We start from the raw sequence: 22,442 nt of genomic DNA, 5'->3' as shown, positions 1-22,442 counted from the left end.
TTTTATGATTAATCCAAAATTTCCCTTTTTTTATCTGTTCCGACGAGATCTAACTTTAATGCCTTAAAGAGCCTTGAGGTTTAGAAACTCCGTGCCAATTAAAAAAGTGTACCATTACTCTTCTACATAAAATGGTTTACGGTTTTCAGATATACTGGCTTAATATTTTGTCTACTGCCATATAACGTCTAACTAAAATATTAAAATGTATTCCAAAGATAATCGAAACATCTTTTAACGATTTCAGTCGTGCAAATATGTCAGGGTGAATCTGGTTGTCCCGACGAAATGAAATGTCACAAGCATTGTCTGAAAATTGGCAGGAACCATGGCTTTTGCACTGGGCATTTGGACGAGAAATGGATTTGCAACAAGCACGCCGTCGACACCAGGACAGGAAACGAATGAAATTACGAATTTTAATAAAATTCCTTTTTAAGATCTTTAAAATAAGTCTGTACGAATCTTTAAAAAAAAGGGTAAAAAAATAAATAAGGTGATAATAGTAACTAGATTGAGATGGTGCATTTTCTTACCATATGTATTTAATTAACCTTCATAGGTTTGTCATTTAGTCTAAATAATTACTTGTGGAATTGTGTGAAGTGACGTAAATTGACGTCATACCCAAAAAAAATAAGTTCCTCATTCTCGAAATGGTTTTCAGCAAAAATTTACGCGGAAAATAGTGTACTGTGTGAAAAGACAAATCTAAACTAATAGTATAATAACAATCAGCTAGGCTAATACCCAAGATACCACCGTAGGCATAAGTTATCTAGCGACTTTTAATGATATTAATTGGAGGATGGTGGTAGGCTCATTATGCCACGCGAGCCAACAGCTCACTACACTGACTATTAACGTTAACCTAAATTTTTATGGAAAAAGAAACCGGCGGTCTTAAACGCAAAAGGTCTTTGTATACTTTTTGTTGAACAGATAAATGATCTGAATAATCATGAGGACGCGGTCTTTGGTGATAACAACAGAAACAAGAAGAAGAATGTTCATTATTTGTAGTGTGCGCCATCTACGGCAGCTTTTCGAAAGAAAATTAATTTATTTGGAAACGATTGAAAACCAATTTCATACTAAGCATTAATCTTTTATCTTAGAAGATGGCGCGTCAATCGCTGCACTTCCACAGACCATATCAGTAGAAATTAATGAACTGGTATTATTAAAGTGCTACATATATGAATTCTTACCAATATCCTTGTTACTTTGAGCACGGTATCTTCGCTTAAGCATAATAAACGTTCAAGCAACATTTTGTTAATAAATACTCTTTATTTATTGTTAGTACCGATATATCTATAAACATAAGTAAATTAAAGTATGTTAATTTCCCATAAGGCTCAGTTTGGCTCCTTTGCCGACTCCTCGTTGCTTTTTCTTCAAATCTTCGAAGTGACGCATGTGCTTGTCGATTCTCGTGTCCTTCTTCTTCAGATGCTAAGAAATCACAAGTTGCTAATTGATTTACACGGTGCACTAATATGATTTATCAAACATTAAAAAATTGGGCCGATCAAACAATTAAAAACAATTCATTTTGATAATAATTAATATTTGAACACATTATTTGATCAAGTAATAATGGTTAATATTTTGATCACATTTTATGAAGTAATATTAGATCCTCTTTAGACCACATTTGATCAAGATTGAGATATAGATTATGTTTTGGTCACATTATTTGAACAAGATCGAGATATTGGATCATGTTTTGATCACATTATTTGATCAAGATCGAGATATTGGGTGTTTCGATCATATTATTTGATGAAGATCGAGATATTGGATTATGTTTTGGTAACATTATTTGATCAAGATCAAGATATTGGATGTTTCGATCATATTATTTGATGAAGATCGAGATATTGGATTATGTTTTGGTAACATTATTTGATCAAGATCGAGTTATTGGATTATGTTTTGGTCAAGTTATTTGATCAAGATTGAGATATTAGATCATCTTTTGATCATATTTGATCATGATCTAGATGATATTGGATAATTTTTAATCACATTATATGATCGAGATCGAGATATTGGATTATGTTTTGGTCAAGTTATTTGATCAAGATTGAGATATTAGATCATCTTTTGATCATATTTGATCATGATCTAGATGATATTGGATAATTTTTAATCACATTATATGATCGAGATCGAGATATTGGATCATGTTTTGATGACATTATTTGATGAAATAATATTGGATAATGTTTGGATCACATTTAATAAAGTAATATTGGATAATGTTTGGATCACATTTAATAAAGTAATATTGGATCATGTTTGGATCACATTTAATAAAGTAATATTGGATCATGTTTGGATCACATTTAATAAAGTAATATTGGATCATGTTTTAATCACATTAATTGACCAAGAGATATTGGATCATGTTTTTATCACAATATTTGTTCAATAAATACAGGGTGTCTACATTTGATCGTCCCAGGAATTTTTCTCAAAAACTATACATTCTAGAAATGTGAAATTTTCAGAATGTGCTCTCTCGGTGGAGATCGTTGTTATTTGTGAACTTCAGATAAATCGTGAAATTTTGCCCGGTTTCAGAATTTGTAGTTTTTGAACGCTAGGTGGTAGACGGAAAGTTTCAATGAGTAAGTTGTAGAGCATACTCGAAAACCTTTAACGGAGTTGGTATGGTCAAAATCGTACATTTTGTCACTGAAATAATAGGTCATGAAAAATAACAAGTTGGTACTACCCAAATGTTTTTACGCCTCATGTTATTGTAATGATTGTCTGTGAAAAAAGAACATGTTTTGAGCCAAATCATTGTTTTACTTTTACAAATTAAGTGTTAGAACAAGTGCCATTATTATAATAAGGAATTACAGAAAGTTTTTTACAAATACGGTTCCATAATGCCCCCGTCCGTTGCTATACAAATCCGTACGCGATGAAGCATATTCTGGAATGAACCACGGACCATATCTGGAGTAACGAGTTTTAACGCTGAAATGATTCTCTGGGGCAAGTCGTCTTCGCTAGTGACTGGCGTCTTGTATACTTCCTCGTTGACGAATCCCCACAGGTAAAAGCCCTGCGGTGTCAAATCTGGGGACCTAGGAGGCCATCGCACTGGTCCATTCTTCCCAATCCAACGCTCAGGGAGATCGGTGTTGAGGTTTTGCACCACATGTCGTTCCTGGTGAGGAGGTGCACCGTCATGCAAGAACCAAATACGTGGAAGGTTGACTAAAGGGGCTTTTGCTACTTCATTTCGTAGAAACACCAAGTAGCTCACCCCATTAAGCCGATTCGGAAGGAAATATAGCACAATGACGCGATCTCCTAGTAGACCTGCCCAGACGTTAAAGCGGAATTGTACTTGATTGTGATGTGGAAATCCCCAGTGCGGATTTACATCACTCCACATATGGTTATTCTGGCGGTTAAATGGGCCTTCCCTTCCAAAGGAACACTCGTCGGACGCCAGGATTAAACAGAGGAAATGAACCAGTTACCGAAATCCAACCTAAGGCGCTGATCACCATCTTGAAGTGCTTGGTGGAGCGTGGCACGAAATGGGTGAAACTTATGGTGGTTAAGGACGCTCCAGACATAATATTTTGCAAGTCCCAATCGGAGCATGCCATTCTTATACTTGCTCGAGGGTAAGCGACAAAGTAAGCGATGACTGTGTCTTCCATATTAGTGTTATGACGTCCAGGTCATTTTTCACAGACAATCATTACAATAACATGAGGCGTAAAAACATTTGGGTAGTACCAACTTGTTATTTTTCATGACCTATTATTTCAGTGACAAAATATACGATTTTTACCATACCAACTCCATTAAAGGTTTTCGAGTATGATCTACAACTTACTCATTGAAACTTTTCGTCTACCACCTAGCGTTCAAAAAACTACAAATTCTGAAACCGGGCAAAATTTCACGATTTCTCTGAAATTCACAAATAACAACGATCTCCACCGAGAGAGTACATACTGAAAATTTCACATTTCTAGAAGATTTAGTGTTTGAGAAAAATTCCTGGGCCGATCAAATGAAGACACCCTGTATAGTATCTCAATACGACCCTATTTTCATCATGGTTGGAAATTTTTATGGGGAACATCAACGTGAGGCTCAGTTATATAATGTGGAGCCTTCTACGACAGCTTCTCAAACGCTTATCTAATTTAAAACGAGGACAAAGTGGATCAACGAATTTAATGTTTTTGCCGCTATGAGCATTTCGTTTTTAGGGGAATTATTTATTTAGGAGCATAGTTTATTTAATATGACAATTCTGTAGGAGCTTCTAGTTCTAGCGCCTTATGCAAAGATCAGAGGCGTGCTAGGCTAATACCTAAGGTATCTCCTCAGAATTCAGTTGTCGTGTTACTCCTCTAGCGTGGCTGCTGGAAACCTTTTATAGAAGATTATCATTAAAGGTAATGAAAATAAAGGGACCATAACAGTAATGAATAATCCTACTATTCCCAAACATTCCGCTTCCTTTTCTGACCAATTTCAGATTAAGTTGCAATTTTAGGCTTACTTGGATGGTTGAATCCGTTTCGACGTTCCATTTTGGTCTGACGAGATACTCCTTGTTGGAAGGTTTGGGAACCACAGCTCTTGGAATCCAGCCTTTCTCTCCTGGTTTCAAGTCTCTGAAACATAAGTCAAAATATATCTCAATAATCTTACGTTACTACGATGGGTAATCTAAGTTTTCATCCGTGGGTTGAAAAGAATACGAAACTTTGCAAAAGTTCCTAATTCTGCTACAAGTGCTATCAGAAATTCAACTAGGAAGGGACAGAACTTAACTCTTATTTTACCCTCCACGTGTTCAGACCACAAGAGCTAAATTATGTTTTTAAATTTTATCAACGAACAATAGTTATAAAAATTTTATAATAAAATTTTTGATCGAATATTAGATTCATATTTGAACAAACGCTATTTTCTTTCTAAAAAAACGAAATAGACAGTAAAATAAAAGGGAGTAAAATTAATAACAGTCGCTGCTACTTTCAAAACTGGTCGCAATCTAGGGGAGAGAACACCGGGTTATTTAATATTAGTGCATGCACAGAGACCGTTTTTAGATGATCGCTGACAAATAACTACCTATGGTAGACCATCGACAAAGAACTACTTGTCGATGGGTAGACGTAAGTCTACGGAGCACGTAGCGCCATCTAAGTAAATTCACCGTCATATTTCGGAAATAAAGGCTTGAGAAAATGCTCGTTTAATTATAAAGTTGGCTATAACTTTGAACTCGATAAATTAAGTCACATATTATTCATTGAAGTGTAGAAATTGAATAACGATCATTTATTTAAATTTTTAAAAGGACCAAACGTGTCTCTGTTTGTGGCTAGTTTACAGAAGAGTCACGTAGCACTTAACCCGCTGGATTTGCGGTTGTTAAGCAGACGCTTTATGTTATAAAATTTAAAAACCACCACGTAAATGCACTTACTGCACAGGTATATTGGATGCAATCATATTCATAAGGGATTCACTGATATTCAAAGTATACTTTTTATGGAAGCGAGCAGATGTCGATAAGGAGGTTAAATGAAGTGTTGACCGCTTCCGATTGCGATACCAATTTTCGCCGAAGAAAAACCAAAGTAACCGACCACGCAGATGGCATTAGTTATATCAAAGTTCATTAAAATCGAAGTATTCATGGATAAAATTATTCGAGCTTACTGGTCATTTTCACCCATATCGAGGTCGACGGCTTTTCTGGCACCGGATGACGATTCATCATCGTGGTTTTCCGATTGGCGACTCATCCTCATCCTTTTGGGTACCCGTTCCAGATCTCTTCGTTGTCTTTCTTCTCTGGACATCGAGTTGAAGTCGGTATTCACGTTGAAAATGGGTCTGGACCAGTCCATGATCAGTTGCCTCGCTACCTTCTTGTTCTGTTTCGTCTCCTTCGGGTGCTTGTACAAATACATCACGACCTTCCCGATCCTGCTGCTCTTCAACAACGAAGGCTCGATTGCCGGAAACTAAGCAGTTACACAAATTGTAATTAAGTTCTATGATTTGTAAACCATCGTTTCATTAGTATGGTCAAAAGTGACATAAGCTCCAAAATGTGTCAGCCCTTCTTTTAGACCATTTTAATAATAATATAAATAATAATAATAATAATAATAATAATAATAATAATAACAATCAGCTAGGCTAATACAGTGCTCAAAATGGACTTATTCTCGAACTGGAACGTGTTTCCTTTCAAAGCTTCCGATATTTTTATGAGGTAAATAAAAATGAACTGAAGTGATATGAGGAAAACTTTTGATTTCACGAATCGGAACGAAGTTAGAGAACTGATATACTTTAGTGATCCATAAATACCAACTTATTACTCGAAAGTCGTTTCCAGGCCTGGAAGCTTAATTTCTTTTCACGTGTCGCTAACAATTTAATAAATTATGAAACGCAGTAAGGTGGAACGGAGTTAATAGTAAAATTACTAAATGTTACAGGGGAAGGGGCTTTCAAATGATACATGAGATATGATATTTCATCCCACAATCTTAATTAACATTTATTTTAACTTATAATTGCAACTGCATTTTTGTATTTCTTATTTAAAATTATATAATTGGTTTTCTAGAGGTATAACCATAAAAAAGGTACAAAACAGACCTATAATCTAGTGCTTTAAATAGTGTAGGTAGCATTTAGTATTATAATGGGATCAGGGGCATATTGTACTTAATATAAATGGGTGGATGATAGTCTTTTTAAATTCCCATTTAAATAAATAACACCACTTCTTAACAGACTCGATCATTACGTTTAATACAAACACACCAACCTCTTCCAGAAGCTTTAAAAGCGACTCTCTTATTTTGAGGTAAGGCAAACTCTTGTCCGGCAAAGGCGCCAACCATTCAGCCATGGCACTCAGAATGCCCTGATCCAAAAAGGCCACTTTCAAATCGGCTTTCTTTAGTTGCGACACCACGATCGGAAGCAGTTTGATCTTGCTTCGAGCAGGTTGGCGCTTTCGGTTCGTCAAACGGTCTTCCTACCAAAATTTCCAAGAAGAAATGTTAAATAGAGAACCGGGCTGGACACTTTCCGTAATCAGTGTTCACTAGCTAAAATGCTACCTCATAGAACATACGCAATTACTGCTTCGTAACCAATTTGTAGTCTACGTTCAGTACGGATAAAATGCTACATTAAACGTTTACAGTAATTGTTCAGTAAACGTTCCGTAATCGGTGTTCAATATGGTAAATCACTAGCAAAGGTTTTTAGAATAATTATTCTATAACCGTTCTGTAATCGGTTGTTCACTTTGGCTAACACCAAGTTCAGGCTCCCCGCCAGCAATAGGCACAAGTAGGCACGTGCCTACGTTGAAAAAGTGTAGGCCTACTTTGGGGGCCTCTAAATTTTTGAAACGGTGCCTATTATAACCCTCAATATTTTTAGTTACTAGTTTGTAAAATAAGATTTGATACCTCCATTTTTAGCCTACTGAGAGTAATATAACTGATTGGAAACGAAGAAAATCGAAAGTTAATTTAATCGAAATGTACTATAATTAGAGTACGGTTGGCAACGCTGTCCGTGATTATAGATTTTCCCCTTGAAAAAACGTTTTCTTTTGAATTGACTGATAAGAGATGGTGACGCCGGGAGGGGGAAATACGTCATGCTAGGCCGCAAAGTGCAGGGACACCTGTCTTTTTGCCTCGGTGTCAGTGAGAAGCTACAATACACACAACAAAGACATTTAGTTTCTTGGAAGAGGACCGGAGGGGGGGGGGGATTGCCAAAACTGGATTTCTCTCTTTCTCGTCCCAGCAGTGGTAAAGCCCAAGCCTATTGCTTTGATAGGAAGGGGTTATTCTTTCAAATATTGAGGAATTTGGGTTTCCCCTTTTTCCCTCTTTTGCGAAGTCACGTGATTTCAGTGACCATCGAACGGGGTCCGTCAGTGATTAGGGCCTCGCGTTTCGTCAATCGTCATTTCGTTTTTGTCTCCTGAGCAAGATAGTTCTCAATTTCGAGTCTCTTTTGGCCAGAATTTAACTAGATTTAATAGTTGATTTTTCAACAGCCTTTATCAAGGCTAATAAGCTATTGTAGCTTAATTTTCCAAACAGCCTTTTTCAAGGCTAATAAGCTATTTGTAGCTTAATTTTCCAAACAGCCTTTTTCAAGGCTAATAAGCTATTGTAGCTTAATTTTCCAAACAGCCTTTTTCAAGGCTAATAAGCTATTGTAGCTTAATTTTCCAAACAGCCTTTTTCAAGGCTAATAAGCTATTGTAGCTTAATTTTCCAAACAGCCTTTTTCAAGGCTAATAAGCTATTGTAGCTTAATTTTCCAAACAGCCTTTTTCAAGGCTAATTTGCTATTTATAGCTGATTTTCCCACTGCCTTTTTGAAACCTAATTAGCTATTATATTTACATATACTATAGCTCTGCTTTATCCAAACAGTCTTTTCGAGACTACTAAGCTATTACAAGCTTCGTTTAGAATAGGTTTTAAATTAAGTTTTAAAATATGAGTACCCGAAAGTTTTTATCTGGGGCCCAAAAACGCCAGAAGCGCAAGTGTTGTTAGTAGTCAGAAAGGCGCAATGGAAGGTTTTTTGAAATCGTCAGGCAAGAGTCATAATGATAGTCCCGGGGAAAGCTTGGGAAATAAAGAGGGTTTAGAATTCGAAGGTGGTAATATTTCTGAGGTTCTTCCAAACGTCAGTTCTGCTTTAGACATTGCGCCAAGTAATGAAGCCGAAATTATTAGAAACCCTACTATATCTGCCGATGTGCAAGATTTAACTAATTTAACAGAAGAGCGCTTACACGAATTGGATATTAGTTTAGATAAAGATTGCCTTCCAGTTCAGCCTAAACTCAATCCTTTTCCTAAAACTTTAATGGGTGGTAAAAATCGTGGTTTCATTTCTTCTTGGTACGACAAATATCGAATGCTTGAGTATTCAGTTGCAAAAAATGCAGGTTTACTGCTTTTTTTGCCGTCATTTTCTAGGCAGTAGAAATACTGGATTTGTGAACGGATTTTCGGATTGGAAAAATATGGCGAAAAAATTCGAAGAACATTTCACTTCGAATAAATCTTCCCACCAACTAGCCTATAGAATGTATTTAGACTACACTGAATTTAAATCTCGTGGATCAATAGCGTGTCAATAGAGAGGTATTATCTGCACACGTGGAAGTCATAATTTTATGTTCTCAACAAGATTTAGCACTTCAGGGGAATACATCTGCCGATAAAATTAGAAACAGAGGAAATTTTATTGAAATTTTAGAACTTCTGAAAAGAAAATGTCCTGATTTGAAAGCCAAATGCGAGAGTATGCCCAATAATGCAAAAAATATTCACAGCACTGTACAAAATGAAATAATTGACATTTGTGCAAATTTAGTAAGGAAAATGATTGTCGAAGAAGTCATCGAATCCGATGGGTTTTACTCTGTAATTGCCGATGAAACCCGAGACAATGCAGGGGTGGAGCAGCTAAGCGTTTGTATTCGATATACTAGAATAGAAATAGGTGTCGTAGAAAGATTTCTAGGTTTCACTGATTTACATAAGTTCGATTCTGAGAATATCAGCTTGGCAATTATAAATCTTTTGACAGAGGGTGGTTTAAAACTGGAGAATTGCGCTGGACAGTCATATGACGGGGCAAGTGTAATGAGCGGACACGTAAAAGGAGTGAGGGTGAAAGTAGAAGAGGCAGTAGGCGGACATTGTCCGTACGTGCATTGCTACGCGCACCGCTTAAATTTAGTTTTAGTTGACTGTTGCTCCAAAATATTGGCAGTTAGGGAACTACTTGGTTTGGTTCAGGCCATATACAATTTTCAAAGCAATTCGGTTATTAGAAGCGAATATTTTGAAAACTCCCAAAAAGATCTGCGCTATGAGATACTTAAAATGCCACAAAGCTGCGACACTCGGTGGTGGAGTAAAAAAAAAGGTGTTAGTTATTTTAGAAATAGACTCGATTCCGTAGTTTTAACGTTAGAGAATCTAATTGAAAACGGAAAACCAGAGGAAGCTGCTGAGTGTCGTGGGTATATATCCCAATTACATAACTTTAACAACTTAATATTAATTGTCGCACTAGACGAAGTATTAGGCGTAACGAATTCCCCGTCGGAATACTTGCAAAGTTCGAAAGTTATTTTAAAGGAAGCCGTTGCCATTTGCCAAGCTACCGTTAGGACCTTAGAAGAATGTAGGAACTCGGAACGTTTTGATTTAATTTGGGTAGAAGCTACTAAAATCGCAGAATCTGCTTTTATTGCAATACCTGATCGTAAATGCGAACCGATAGCTTTACGGAAACGTAAAATAATCCCTAACAAGAGATTAAAACATAGTGTGGTAACGAGTACAACGGGTAGCAGGGAAACGGAAGCAAAAACCCTGATTGACCAGTTGAGGTCCACCTATTTCGAATTAGTTGATAAATTTATTTCAGAAATGAAAATTCGACTATTGAAAAACTCTGGCTTATTTAAAGGTATAATGGCGTCTGACCCTAACTCGGAAAACTTTCTTAACGAAAACGATATCGTAACCCATTGTAACACTTATAATCGGTTTCAATTCGACCTGAATTCGTTAAAAAGCCAAATTAAAATAGCCAGAAATTTAATTATCCCAAAGAAATTTACCAGCGTAATCGACTGCTTCCACTATTTAATTAAAATGGCAGATGGGTTCCCCGACCTAGTGAAATACTACAAAATTGTTTCTTGCATTCCTGTGGCAAATACAATCTCAGAAAGAAGTTTCAGTTCACTCAAAAGAATTGAAACACGTCTACGGACAACTATGGGAGAATTTAGGCTTTCAAATCTGGCTACACTGTCGATAAATCGTGATTTGTCGAATTGTTTAAAAGAAAACCCAAAGTTAGTAGTCGACGAATTTGGAAAAAAAAACTAATCGAAGAGTGTCATTCCTTGATTAAAATGCCTTTAAAAAATTCAATGGGGAAATAGAAATCATGTCAAAATTTAAAACATTTAAATAAAAAAATCCTTGAAACTCGGGAATATTTTAAATAAACATTATAGATGGGGCCTCTAATTCAAGCTGGGCCTACGTGCATAAAATCCCTGGCGGGGCTACTGACCAAGTTGAAATTATTACAGTAATTTTTCCGTAAGCATTATGTAATCGGTGTACACTATGCTAAAACGCTAACTAATATTATTACAATAATTGTTCCGTAGCCATTACGCAATCGCTGTTCCCTATCTCTAGAATTCTAGCTAATACAGGCAAAAAGTAATTGCTTTGAAATTGCTATAATCGCACTGTAACCATTCTGTTGTAGTCTTTCAATCTCTGAATGCGACCAATAATTGGGTAATCGATTTTCAATGTGGCTCAAATGCGAGATCAGACGCTTGCAAATTTTGTGCACAGGATTTCAAATTTCACGGTGAGTTTTTTGGGGAAAAAAAAGTTTGATTTTGAGATACAAGGAATTATCTTTGCGCAAAATTTGGGATTTTCAAATTATTTAAAACAATTTTTAGTAATGTACGGGATTTTGAAGAATGTCCGACCCTTCATTAAAATGATAACAGCAATTACTGCGTAACCATTCTGTAATCCGTGTTCATTATGGCAATGTAACCCGGCCACCTGAATTAATGGCTTTAAAAGTCGCCTGATCACTTAGGCCTAAGGTGGTGCCAAGGGTATTAGCCTAGTTAATTATTATTATTAGTATTATTAAAACTTTCAGAATTTATCACAGTAATTGATCTGTAGCCACTACGTAATCAATTTTCATTATGGCTAAACCCCTAATTAAATTGATTTAATTTATTGCTCCGTAACCTCTTGTCGTAATCGGTGTTCACTATTGCTAAAATAGCTATTATAATTACCGTAATCTGTATGTAACAATTTTGAAATCGCTCTATACGCTCTGTAACCATTCGGCAACATTTTGAAATTGTTGTTTGAGATCACTGATTACGTTATCGATGTTCACAGAGGTTAAAATGGGAAAAGTCGGACACTTGCAAATTTTGTGTACGGTAATTTGAATCTCACTGTAATTTCAAAAATCCGAAACTTATTTTGAGATATTTAAAGTTATGATTTTCGTGCTAATTTTGAGATTTTAGGACTGATTGTTGTTCAGAATTTAGGATTTTCAACGTGATTTCAAAATTTTCAAACTTTTTGACAGACAACCTATCGCGAAATTTATTGCAGTAAGAACCCGAAATCACTCCGCAATCGTAACAATTTGGTAATCTTCGTTGTTGATCACTTATTGGTGTACAGAAAAAAAACTGATTTCAAACTCGACGGAAAATTATATACGCAAAGTTGGGGTCAGCATTTGAGATTATTTTGCGCCAAAATGTGGGCAACGCCATTTTTTTGTAAAATATTACTGTTATCATGGTTACTTTAATTAAGAAGTATATTTTATTTACACCTAATTACAGCAAGAAAAATACCATCTAGTTTCGTATTTTCCTACTGCCCAGATACGATTTTCTTTGTATATTAGCTAAGTCTAAGGTGACCTACGTAAATAGAGTATTTCCCAAATACAACAATGTTATAAACGGAACATTAACACAACATTGAGATAGTTTTATTACAATGAAAACAATGGTTTGTTTAAAACGTTAACCATTATCTCCTCCTTAAAACCTGGACTAACCTTACCCCTAGCCATGGATAAATTTTACGAAACCACTACATACAATCACTGCTTGATGAGCGAGAGAGGTGGACCCTGGTCAATATCGTTGCGAAAAGTTAACGTTTTAATCATGTAGTTTTCCGGATAAATTTCCGTCAAGTGCGAACCAGGTTAGATGAGAAAGAAAACAGAGCGTACTTCGGCTGAAGTGTACATCTGCTGAATTATTTCGGCGATGAGATCATCACTGTCATTGATGACGTCGTAATTACGCCTCTTGCGCGATCTTCCGCCTTCTTGCTTCTTGCGAGCCATCATCAGGTCGAAGTCGTAGATTTCCGGTCTTCATTTCAACCATGGGTGGAAAACATTTTCGATAAAGCGGAAATAAAAAAATAGATATGGGATTAAAAATTAGTTAGACTAATAGCCAAGGCACCACCTTAGGCCAAAGTCAGCTAACGACCTTTAAGATCTTTAAATCAAGTGACTGGGCTATCGTTAAAGCAAGTGGCGGCTCGACTAGCATACTTAGCTCTTCTTTCAATAGATGTCACTAGTGTCGAAATCATAAAGCACGTACTTATAGGTACCCCTCGCGTTGATTGGATAGTTTGTAAATTGGTCAATAACATAAATTACAGCAATTATGAACAATAATTTTACATGGGATATTAGTCCACTAAATATAGAGCATAAGTTGTCTAACTATAGAGCATAAGTTGTCTAACTATAGAGCATAAGTTGTCTAACTATAGAGCATAAGTTGTCTAACTATAGAGCATAAGTTGTCTAACTATAGAGCATAAGTTGTCTAACTATAGAGCATAAGTTGTCTAACTATAGAGCATAAGTTGTCTAACTATAGAGCATAAGTTGTCTAACTATAGAGCATAAGTTGTCTAACTATAGAGCATAAGTTGTCTAACTATAGAGCATAAGTTGTCTAACTATAGAGCATAAGTTGTCTAACTATAGAGCATAAGTTGTCTAACTATAGAGCATAAGTTGTCTAACTATAGAGCATAAGTTGTCTAACTATAGAGCATAAGTTGTCTAACTATAGAGCATAAGTTGTCTAACTATAGAGCATAAGTTGTCTAACTATAGAGCATAAGTTGTCTAACTATAGAGCATAAGTTGTCTAACTATAGAGCATAAGTTGTCTAACTATAGAGCATAAGTTGTCTAACTATAACACTCTACAATTAGAGGCTTGCGCCGCCGCTACACGCCGCCGCCGCCACCGATAATTTTGGTCCAACCCCGTCCTTGGGTCTACCTTTGACTGTACTAAATTTCCACCCCCTTCTCGACCCGCTCTTAACATTCACATACTTCGACCCCCCCTTGACGAATTTCTGGCTACGCCGCTGAGTTGATATGGATCAAAATGCATACAAGTTAGATTAAACCCTAAACAATTCATTGTAAACCGACCGAGTGAAGATGAACTGAATTCAGATGCCTCTCAGATTTAACATATACCCGGATTAAATTTCTTTCAAAATCTCAAGTTCTCTACATTTTCCACACTAAACGTTTAAGTCAGCTAACTGAATCTAGTGAGTCGAATTAAAACAGATAATTAATGATACAATTTATTTCATACTAATAATAATAAGAATCAGCTAGGCTTATACCAAGGGCATCACCTTAAGCCCAAGTAATCTAGTGACTTAATGCATTTATACAGGTGGCCGGGTTACAATGCGTAGGTGGAGGTGGTAAGATCTTCACTCACGAGTCAGTATTACTGTTTACCTCAACAAGTATTTATGGAAAGGAGAAACAGAGTTTCTCCGTGTTTTCAAACATTGCCACAATATGGGATTGAACTTTCCTACTCTTGCTGTGAAGCGAAAGTGATAACCATTGGACCGCCACCCCACTAAAAATAGCTACTGAGAGCTTGTCAAAAACCCTTGACTACAAACAAAATTAGACCGTGATGTATTATAGTCTTTGGTCTTTGGGTTACCCCACCTATCTTTACACTAGCCTTACATTAATATTGCCCACTCCACAATCATTCCACGACAGAGTAGTATTATCCGAAATCATTCAGTATCATACTTAAGGTACTTGAGATTATACAACTGACTCTCTAAACATGTATGTATTCAAACAAATTTAAAATAAAAGGTTGTTTGATACCGGTCTGGTTTAGTTTCATCTTCGTCATTTCGTTGCTGTTCTTTGCGTTTTGTTTGACCTTCGCCCTTTTCATCGTCACTCGAAGACAGAGCTTCCAATGAAAATTAATATTCTTAAAATTCACTTAGTTCCGTTGACTTGTGTTAAAATAACTGGGACAAAAATTACTTTGGTCATTCCTGTTAGATTGCGTCGCTGCGATGTTGTTGGTGTCGAAACCCTGCAGAAATATGAAATATTATATTGTATTTAAACTTTTAAGTTTATCAATAAACGTAAAAATTAATTAGCTTAATGTCCACTAGCATGATTATGTTAGAAAATACATACAGAAAAATGATAAAAGCAAAAATGACAATTACCAAAAGTGTGACAATCCCTGTACTTTCGTATGCTAAAAGTTTAATGAATGCTCGACTCGAGATCGACCACATAAAAAACTATTTATTGTCACCTTTCTGGATCTTTTTTAGTCTATGGTATTATATCATAGGTAGATGGCGATAGCATCTCCACAGAACGACGAAAAATCAAAAAATACACTGACTTTGACCAGTGCTACTTAGTTCCTCCGTTCCTCACTAGGAGGCTTTATTTGTGGGTTTTAACTTCCTTCCCTCCCCAAGGCATACTTTCCCTTCTCCCCTCCCAACTTGTATTTCCCTCGTGACATTCATTAAGAAATGGGTCCGATTGACACACTTTTGATAATAGACTATTTACACGGGAAAAAAGTCACTGACCTTACGCCGAAAAGTTGAACGGGTTGACAATATCCTGGGTTAAGGAGTTCCAGTCAGCGATAACGGAGGAAGGTTACTTAATTTGAGTGGGAAATTAGAGAAGGCATTTTGCACCTTTTGTAATGCTTGAACATCGCCTTTTACCTAAACCTACCAGACTGTGAACAGTTGGATAGCTTAGGAAGTGCGGGGGAGTTGTATAGGGTTGGCATCGGTTAAGGACACCGGAAATAAAGATCGCGTTTAATTAAGACAGTAATTGAGAGAATTATTTTCAAATCTGGACTAGAAAACCGCAAACCAGGATCAATGTGGACACCCACAAAGGGTAGTGTTTAAAAGAATGTCATTTATTGTATAAACGGGATTGGGGTTTTTCTTTCCAAGGTGTAAGACGGCACAATTGTCAGTGTTAAAATGAGGGTTTTCCAACTGGCCATGTGGGTGAAGTTCACTTGAAGATCGTAGGTAAAAGACTTAACACGAAAAGATTTAAAAGTGGGATTTTAATGTCGCTGATCCTTAAAGTTACTGTCCTTTGACCACCACAGTTCAGTATTTAAACTTTCATTACTTACTTCAAATTCTTCTTCATCGTCGTCACTGTCACCGAAGATATGAGTTATAAGGTTTTGAACATCAGAGCTAAAAACCAGTTAAACTTATTAAATAATATGCAACACAGTCTTTAGTATTTTACTTCCGACAATTATGGCCACTTGGTTCTTTCACACCAGGGGGCCTATTCTGTAAGCATTTGAAATGCAGTTTTCGATCGAAAAATAGATTTAGAATTTAGAGATCTCGACGAATGTTACTCTGTAAAGATTTTGAATAAGCATAAATCAATGCAAATTGTCGAATCCGATCTCGACATGGTACAGGGTATCGAATTCCCGTTCGAATGTTTACAGAATAGCCCCCCAGATCCCTGTTGCCTAGGCAACAGTAAGGGTTCAACTTTCAAGAGTCCAAGACTCACAAAAAAATATAGCGTTGCGAAGTTCAAACTGTTGCATTTTTTTTTATTCTTTTAGCTTTTTTTCAAATGTACCCACGGGCTTTTATAATAAAGTAGGCAACGCTTCAGTGCAAGTTGTAAATTGCAAAACCGGGTTTCGCTGTGTACGCTTTATTACACTGAGGACAGCTAACCGCAACTACTGACCATATACTGAATTATCGCTGACATATATATCAATGATAATAACGACCAGTTAGCCTTTTTATTTTATACACAGCCACGTAACGGACAACGTGATCACAGAAGTTCATAAACTGATGGAAACTTTATTAGTTTCTCGAATTGGTCGCTACGTAAAATAGAACGGTTATTCTCAGGAAACATTGATTTTGAGCATAAAATTGCTAGTTTTAAACATTTACATTCGAAAACTATCGCTGATTTTTTGAAAAGACTCGAAAATAAAAAAAATGAATTAATTAATTTAATGTGCGGGGTGAAGTACATCTTTTAGCATACATTTCTTCATAGCAGCCCATGAATATACATCTGGTCATACCAACCACGGAATCAGCTTGTTTCAGGGGCAGGACTTTACGCTCCTGCTCTAGGCATTATCACCGTTGCAAAACCTAAATTAAACCAGTGTTAAGGAAAGGTGGCTAATTACCCCTTTCGCCTAGAATAGCCAATGACCACTCTGTTTACATGTGGGTATTGGCTAGATGATTCCGTAACTAGAGAGAGTCCTCATTCGCCGTTCTCGCACCAATAGGAGAGAAGAATTTAGAGAGTCATTAAAGTCGATATACTTGTTAGTCCTACCTCTTCGACAGTCATATTGTATTAAAGCAATCCATGGAGGTTCCATATTTTTTAGTGTATTATGAATAAATGCATGCTTATCTTGAGTTTCTAAAACTATTAATCGGTAATATATGGTTTATATTTAAGTAAGTATCCCTACGCCCTGTAATTTCCACTTCTTACTTTTAATCTAAACTAAATCTTAGTAAGAATGTACTTATTCATGCTGTAGGAATAATTACGATGATGGTAAAATTTTACCTTAGTTTAAATAAATAGCCTCCGTTATTTATCAATGCTCGGGTTCACTTGGTTCTTGAAATTTCAACACTATCGGGAAATATTTGAAACTACAAACTGGGAGGGAAAAAGTCCGAAAACCTCGTAGTACGCTACTCAAGGTATTGTGAACCCGGGCCTTGATAAATAACAGAGGCTACGAAACAGTGGTACAAAAATCGTGGGTAATCAGGCGAAATCGCTTAAGAAAATCACAGGAAATCACCGAGAAATTGCGACCAATCTATGGAATTCAGAAATCAGTAATCAGGTTTACAACGATTTTACCCCCTCGAGGTATACGCTTCATTTTTAGAGTCTAAATGGATACTTCTCAGGTAATATATATCTACTTCTGGTATAAAAATTTGCTATGTTAAAATAATATTTACTCCTCGGAATCACTGCTGTCTTCTTTATCTTCTTCGTCTGAGTTATTGTCACCAGAATCATCGTCCTTCGTGTTACCATCTTTGTTTGTGTCCTCTATATCTTTTTCATTTGTATTATCTTCGTCACTACCCATAAACGTTATACTTAAATATATTACTGTTAATTTCTTTGGGCCTGGATTGAGTTACTTGTCATTGCATTGCTGATCATCGCCTATTTTCCATTCCAATTCTTCATCTTCTTTATTGAGGGCATTCAGTTTCGGGTCTACATTGTCTATCGCCTGTTGCGCTTGTTCAAGGTCCCTTCTGAAACACAAGATATCAAAAAAATAAAGCCTGTCTTGGGCTAATTAATCAATTAATTAAAAACAAACTAAACATTGGAAAAAGTTAAGTGTTCAATTAACACAAATAATGTTTTTTAAAAATTCCAAATTCCTATTTTGGCCGCTTTGAGCGCTGTTGATTGTTCTGCATTGTTGAAAGGTCAATAAACAGCGCTCTTAGCGTTAAAATCTGAATAAGTTGATCTACCATCGAAGTTTAAATCACCATTAAAGGGATTATGAACTTCCATGTATAAATATTTAGGGTGGATCAACGAATTTAACAATTTTAAAACCAGATTTAACAGAAGTTAGAGGTGATTGGCGTTAGTTACGTATAAAACAAGACGTAGCGAATGATAGCGAACAATTTTTCGATTTAGTTCATACTCAATTTAAAGGTTCGATTTTTGTTCGATTACTTACATTGAATTACGTTAATTTACACGTTATCGATTCTTTAAAAAAAACTGTTGACACTTTTTAAACTAAGGAAAAGTTGAATTCTGGAAAAATTCAATATAATTCACCACGAAAAATAAATTTTTCGAATTATAACAAAAAAAAATCGTTTCAGACTGATGGCATTTCCATCAGTATTTCGTTTTAGATGTATCGAGAACGACGGTTAAAGTGTGACATCAAATTACTACTAAAAATTCAAAGGCCTAAATTGAAAATGCGTTATCATCAGATTCAAGTCTAACACAAGTATTTATTTATATTTAGGGAGATTCAATATGTTGAGGCGATTTTAGCGTTGCTAACTATCCCCCTAATGCTCCAATAGGAAGCTACTTCCGGCAAAAAAATCAGCCCAGCATCTCATTCGTCCTCGAAAACTTGGGTGTTCTGCCGTGATTGAGGCGCACTCAGTAACGTTTTAACTTCCTCCACTCGCAGTGGCGTAGCTGATGGTCCGAAGGGCCCGCGGCGCGGGGTGCCCCGCTCACCATAAAAAAATTGAAAAGGAGGGCCCCATAGAGATTTTTGCGGGGGGGGGGGCTCTGAGTTCTCAGCTACGCCACTGGTCACTCGTGCGGGAGTAAATAAATACATTCTTAAAAGATATATAGAACTCAACTGATATTAACCATATAATGGAAAGCTTCTATTTTTTATATAACACGACCGGATACACGACAGCGTGGCACACACGATCTGTTATCAAATGGGCTTTTTATAATATCTTTAGTATCGATCAAACATTTTTTTCTTCTTCCTGTACCCGGTTTTACCACAAAAATTGCAAGAAACCGTTTTGTCTATCATAACTACGAAGTACATTAATTAGTCGAAAAACTCGAAACACGGGGTAGTAATTCAGCCAATTAAACAATAACACTTAACTTGAACCTGGAAATAATTAATACAGGCATGTTTCAGCAGAGGTGGGCAAATATTGTGAGAAACTTCCAAAAATGAATGTTTATCACTTGTCTGATCAATTGAGCGAGCGCTCACACCAGATTTTTTTATTTATCTTCAACTGAGCGAGCTTAGCTGCTTAGGATGAACGCCGATTGTTTCACTGAAAAAGGAGAGTACCCGAGGTGTTTATTGCCGATTTAGTTCAAAGTCGGCCGTAATGTAGACCTATATGAGATATGAAATTTCCCAAAAGGAGACGTTGCACTACCCATTCGATTTGCCATGGCAACCGAAAATGTTTTTGACCACTTACAACCAAAATAAGATTTTTTCCTTATTTTACCCAAAATTTGTTACAAATTTCCCCTAAAAATGTTTCAATTTACCCAAACTTGATGAAATTTACCTGAATGTGGTCCAAATTACACATTTTGTGATTTTCAAAATTTTTCAAAATTTTCCCATGCTTTTTTAAATGGAAATTTTATTGTTTTAAGTGATCAAAAACATTTTCGGTTGCCATAGCAAATCGAACGGGTAGTGCAACGTCTTCTTTCGGGAAATTTCATATTTCATATAGGTCTACATTACGCCCGACTTTGAACAAAATCGGCAATAAACACCTCGGGTACTCTCCTTGTGAGTCAGTGGTTTGCCACGGCGTGGTGAGCGAAATTGACCGATCGACACGCAAGCCTGCTCAATTTTAAGATGGGTCCTTTAGCGGCAGGATAGTTTTTTCACTAGAAAGCGCTGACTGCGGGCCATTCCTTCCACTTGGACAATCTCACAATATTTAATAATTTTTTCCCCCACTTAATTAATTTTTTTCACTAAAACAATAAGATTAATAATTTTTAGGCCTTATATCAAAAAAACTTTTTTCTTAAAAATATTTTAAAGTCTGTGACACATTGACACTGGCCGAATAAGTGCTAGTGCGCCTCCGCCTGAGATTCCGAATCCCAGTTAATTTCATTCGTGGGTTCCAATTAGTGCTTCCAACCGACTCCCAGATATCAGTTGCGATATCTGATATGAGGGGAAAGAACAGATCAGATCGATATCTGATTATCTGATTTTAAAAAGTAAAAATATTAAAACGAGGCAGAAATATTAGGATGAAGTGCTAAAAAATAACTTCATCAAAATTGTAAAATTATTATTTCGATTTGGTTTCCATTGGAATTAATCCTAAAAGTATAAGTCAGATAACTGTTCAGATTACAATTAACTTGGAAATTTAACCTGAATGACCTGATCAGTTGACCGTTGGAAGCACTAGTTCCAATAAAGGTCGAGGCGCGGTATTTGAAGTACTAGACCAAAATATTTCTGGCGAAATTTAGGAAAATTCCCAAAATCCTTAATATTCCCTTTTCCCTCTCTTCCAAAATGAAATCGCTTTTATGTCGGAAAATCCCTAAAAAGGGATAAAATCCGTCAAAGTGGAAGCATGCACTGCTGCGGGCTGTGCGAGATTGCGCCGAGGGAGGCAGTTGTTTGTTCAGATTGGAATTTATCATCCAACGGGATAGTCTTTTTCCCGGAATTTGGTCACAGTGCGTTGAAAAAAATTTACAAAAAAATGTAAATCGAACAAATGGACTAAAAAATATAATTTTTAAAAAATTGATCGCCGCGATCTGAACGAATACCGGAAAACAGACTATCCCGTCGCTCAGCGGGATAAGAAATTCCAAAACCATGCCGACTGAGAACTATTCGGCTCTCAGCTGAACAAGATCAACTGATCTCCGTACTTGAAGTGCTCGCTCGTTTCGAGATGATTTTCATAAAAGAGCGCTCACAATTTTTGCTCACCTCTATCCAGAAAAACCGTAACAGCTAGGAGCAACAAACAAACACAACACTGCGTAAACGTGTTTAAAGGCTAACTGCGTTTTCCTTGTGTGGGGCTGGTGTGTTTGTAGCCAGTGGCGCACCCAGGATTTTATTTCTGGGCGGGTGGGCGGGGGGGGGCGATAACTCCCAAAACATTTTTAGATAGAGTAAGTAATGATAAGCAAAAAATTTTCATGAACGCTTCCATCATGCTTATTTTCTTCTTCTTCTTGCTCCCCCCCCCCCCCTGGATGCGCCACTGTTCGTGGCTCCTAGGTAACAGCGACTACGTAAATGTAAAGGTATCACAAGGAGTGGCCTGTGTTCAAAAACGTAGCAGCTTCTTCTATTTTGGACCATGGCATCTTCCTGTGAAACCTTCGCACAAGCGCCGAGTGTGTTAAACATGTTCTAGCTTAAGAAGGATCGGAAGAAGTGTTAGCCAAAATATCCCTATTTTAAATAATCGAAGCTTGAACTTAAGAGATTCAATTTCTCGGTTGTTGTCCGTAACTTAAGTTAGAGTTTCTCTATCTTTATATTACATTTTTTAATTAGGGCTATTCTATCACTGAATGTAAACAAACCATATGGCGTAATGCATGGAATATTGATATACTAATTTCAATGTATCTTAAAAAATAACTCACATTTCTTCTTTCCCGTCGAGGTTCATAGACGATTCTTGAAGTGTAGTAGCATCTGAGTCATTTCCCTTATTTTCACTCAACGACATTATTAATTCCTTATATATTACTGATTATTTATATTATTAAGAATATATTTCATAATTATGTCTTTCGAATGAACAGTAACGTCCGCTGTAAAATACCTCACAAAA

The 22,442-nt window shown here is 36.4% G+C and overlaps 1 protein-coding gene across 2 annotated transcripts; it reads right to left on the bottom strand.

Moving 5' to 3' along the window:
- Positions 1–1,296: 1,296 nt before the first annotated feature.
- Positions 1,297–22,442, bottom strand: LOC149957612 (protein IWS1 homolog A-like). 2 transcript variants are annotated; one of them, XM_090164851.1, is made up of 11 exons: positions 22,252–22,442; positions 18,246–18,365; positions 18,057–18,182; positions 16,193–16,259; positions 15,040–15,091; positions 14,872–14,962; positions 12,913–13,057; positions 6,851–7,063; positions 5,725–6,032; positions 4,553–4,667; positions 1,297–1,458 (listed from the first exon to the last, which is right to left on the bottom strand). In XM_090164851.1, the coding sequence occupies exons 1-11, from the start codon at positions 22,335–22,337 to the stop codon at positions 1,345–1,347; spliced, it is 1,437 nt and encodes a 478-aa protein (XP_090020977.1). In that variant the 5' UTR covers positions 22,338–22,442; the 3' UTR covers positions 1,297–1,344. The 2 variants fall into 2 exon arrangements, with proteins under 2 accessions (XP_090020977.1, XP_090020979.1); XM_090164853.1 differs by having other exon boundaries at positions 18,246–18,362.

This window comes from Leiobunum rupestre, chromosome 2 (assembly GCF_980474605.1).
Source record: "Leiobunum rupestre chromosome 2, qqLeiRupe1.1.hap1, whole genome shotgun sequence".
NCBI classification, from domain to species: Eukaryota; Metazoa; Arthropoda; class Arachnida; order Opiliones; family Sclerosomatidae; genus Leiobunum; species Leiobunum rupestre.
Note: the sequence above shows the minus strand (reverse complement) of the source record. Positions and strands in the feature narration are given on the sequence as shown.

Coding starts and splice junctions, on each gene's coding strand:
- LOC149957612 (XM_090164851.1), bottom strand. CDS start 22,337: ATGTCGTTGAGTGAAAATAAGGGAAATGACTCAGATGCTACTACACTT. Junction 14,963..15,039: donor ATCTAACAGGAATGACCAAA/GTAATTTTTGTC, acceptor TTTCATTGGAAG/CTCTGTCTTCGAGTGACGAT. Junction 4,668..5,724: donor GATATGGGTGAAAATGACCA/GTAAGCTCGAAT, acceptor CTTATGTTTCAG/AGACTTGAAACCAGGAGAGA.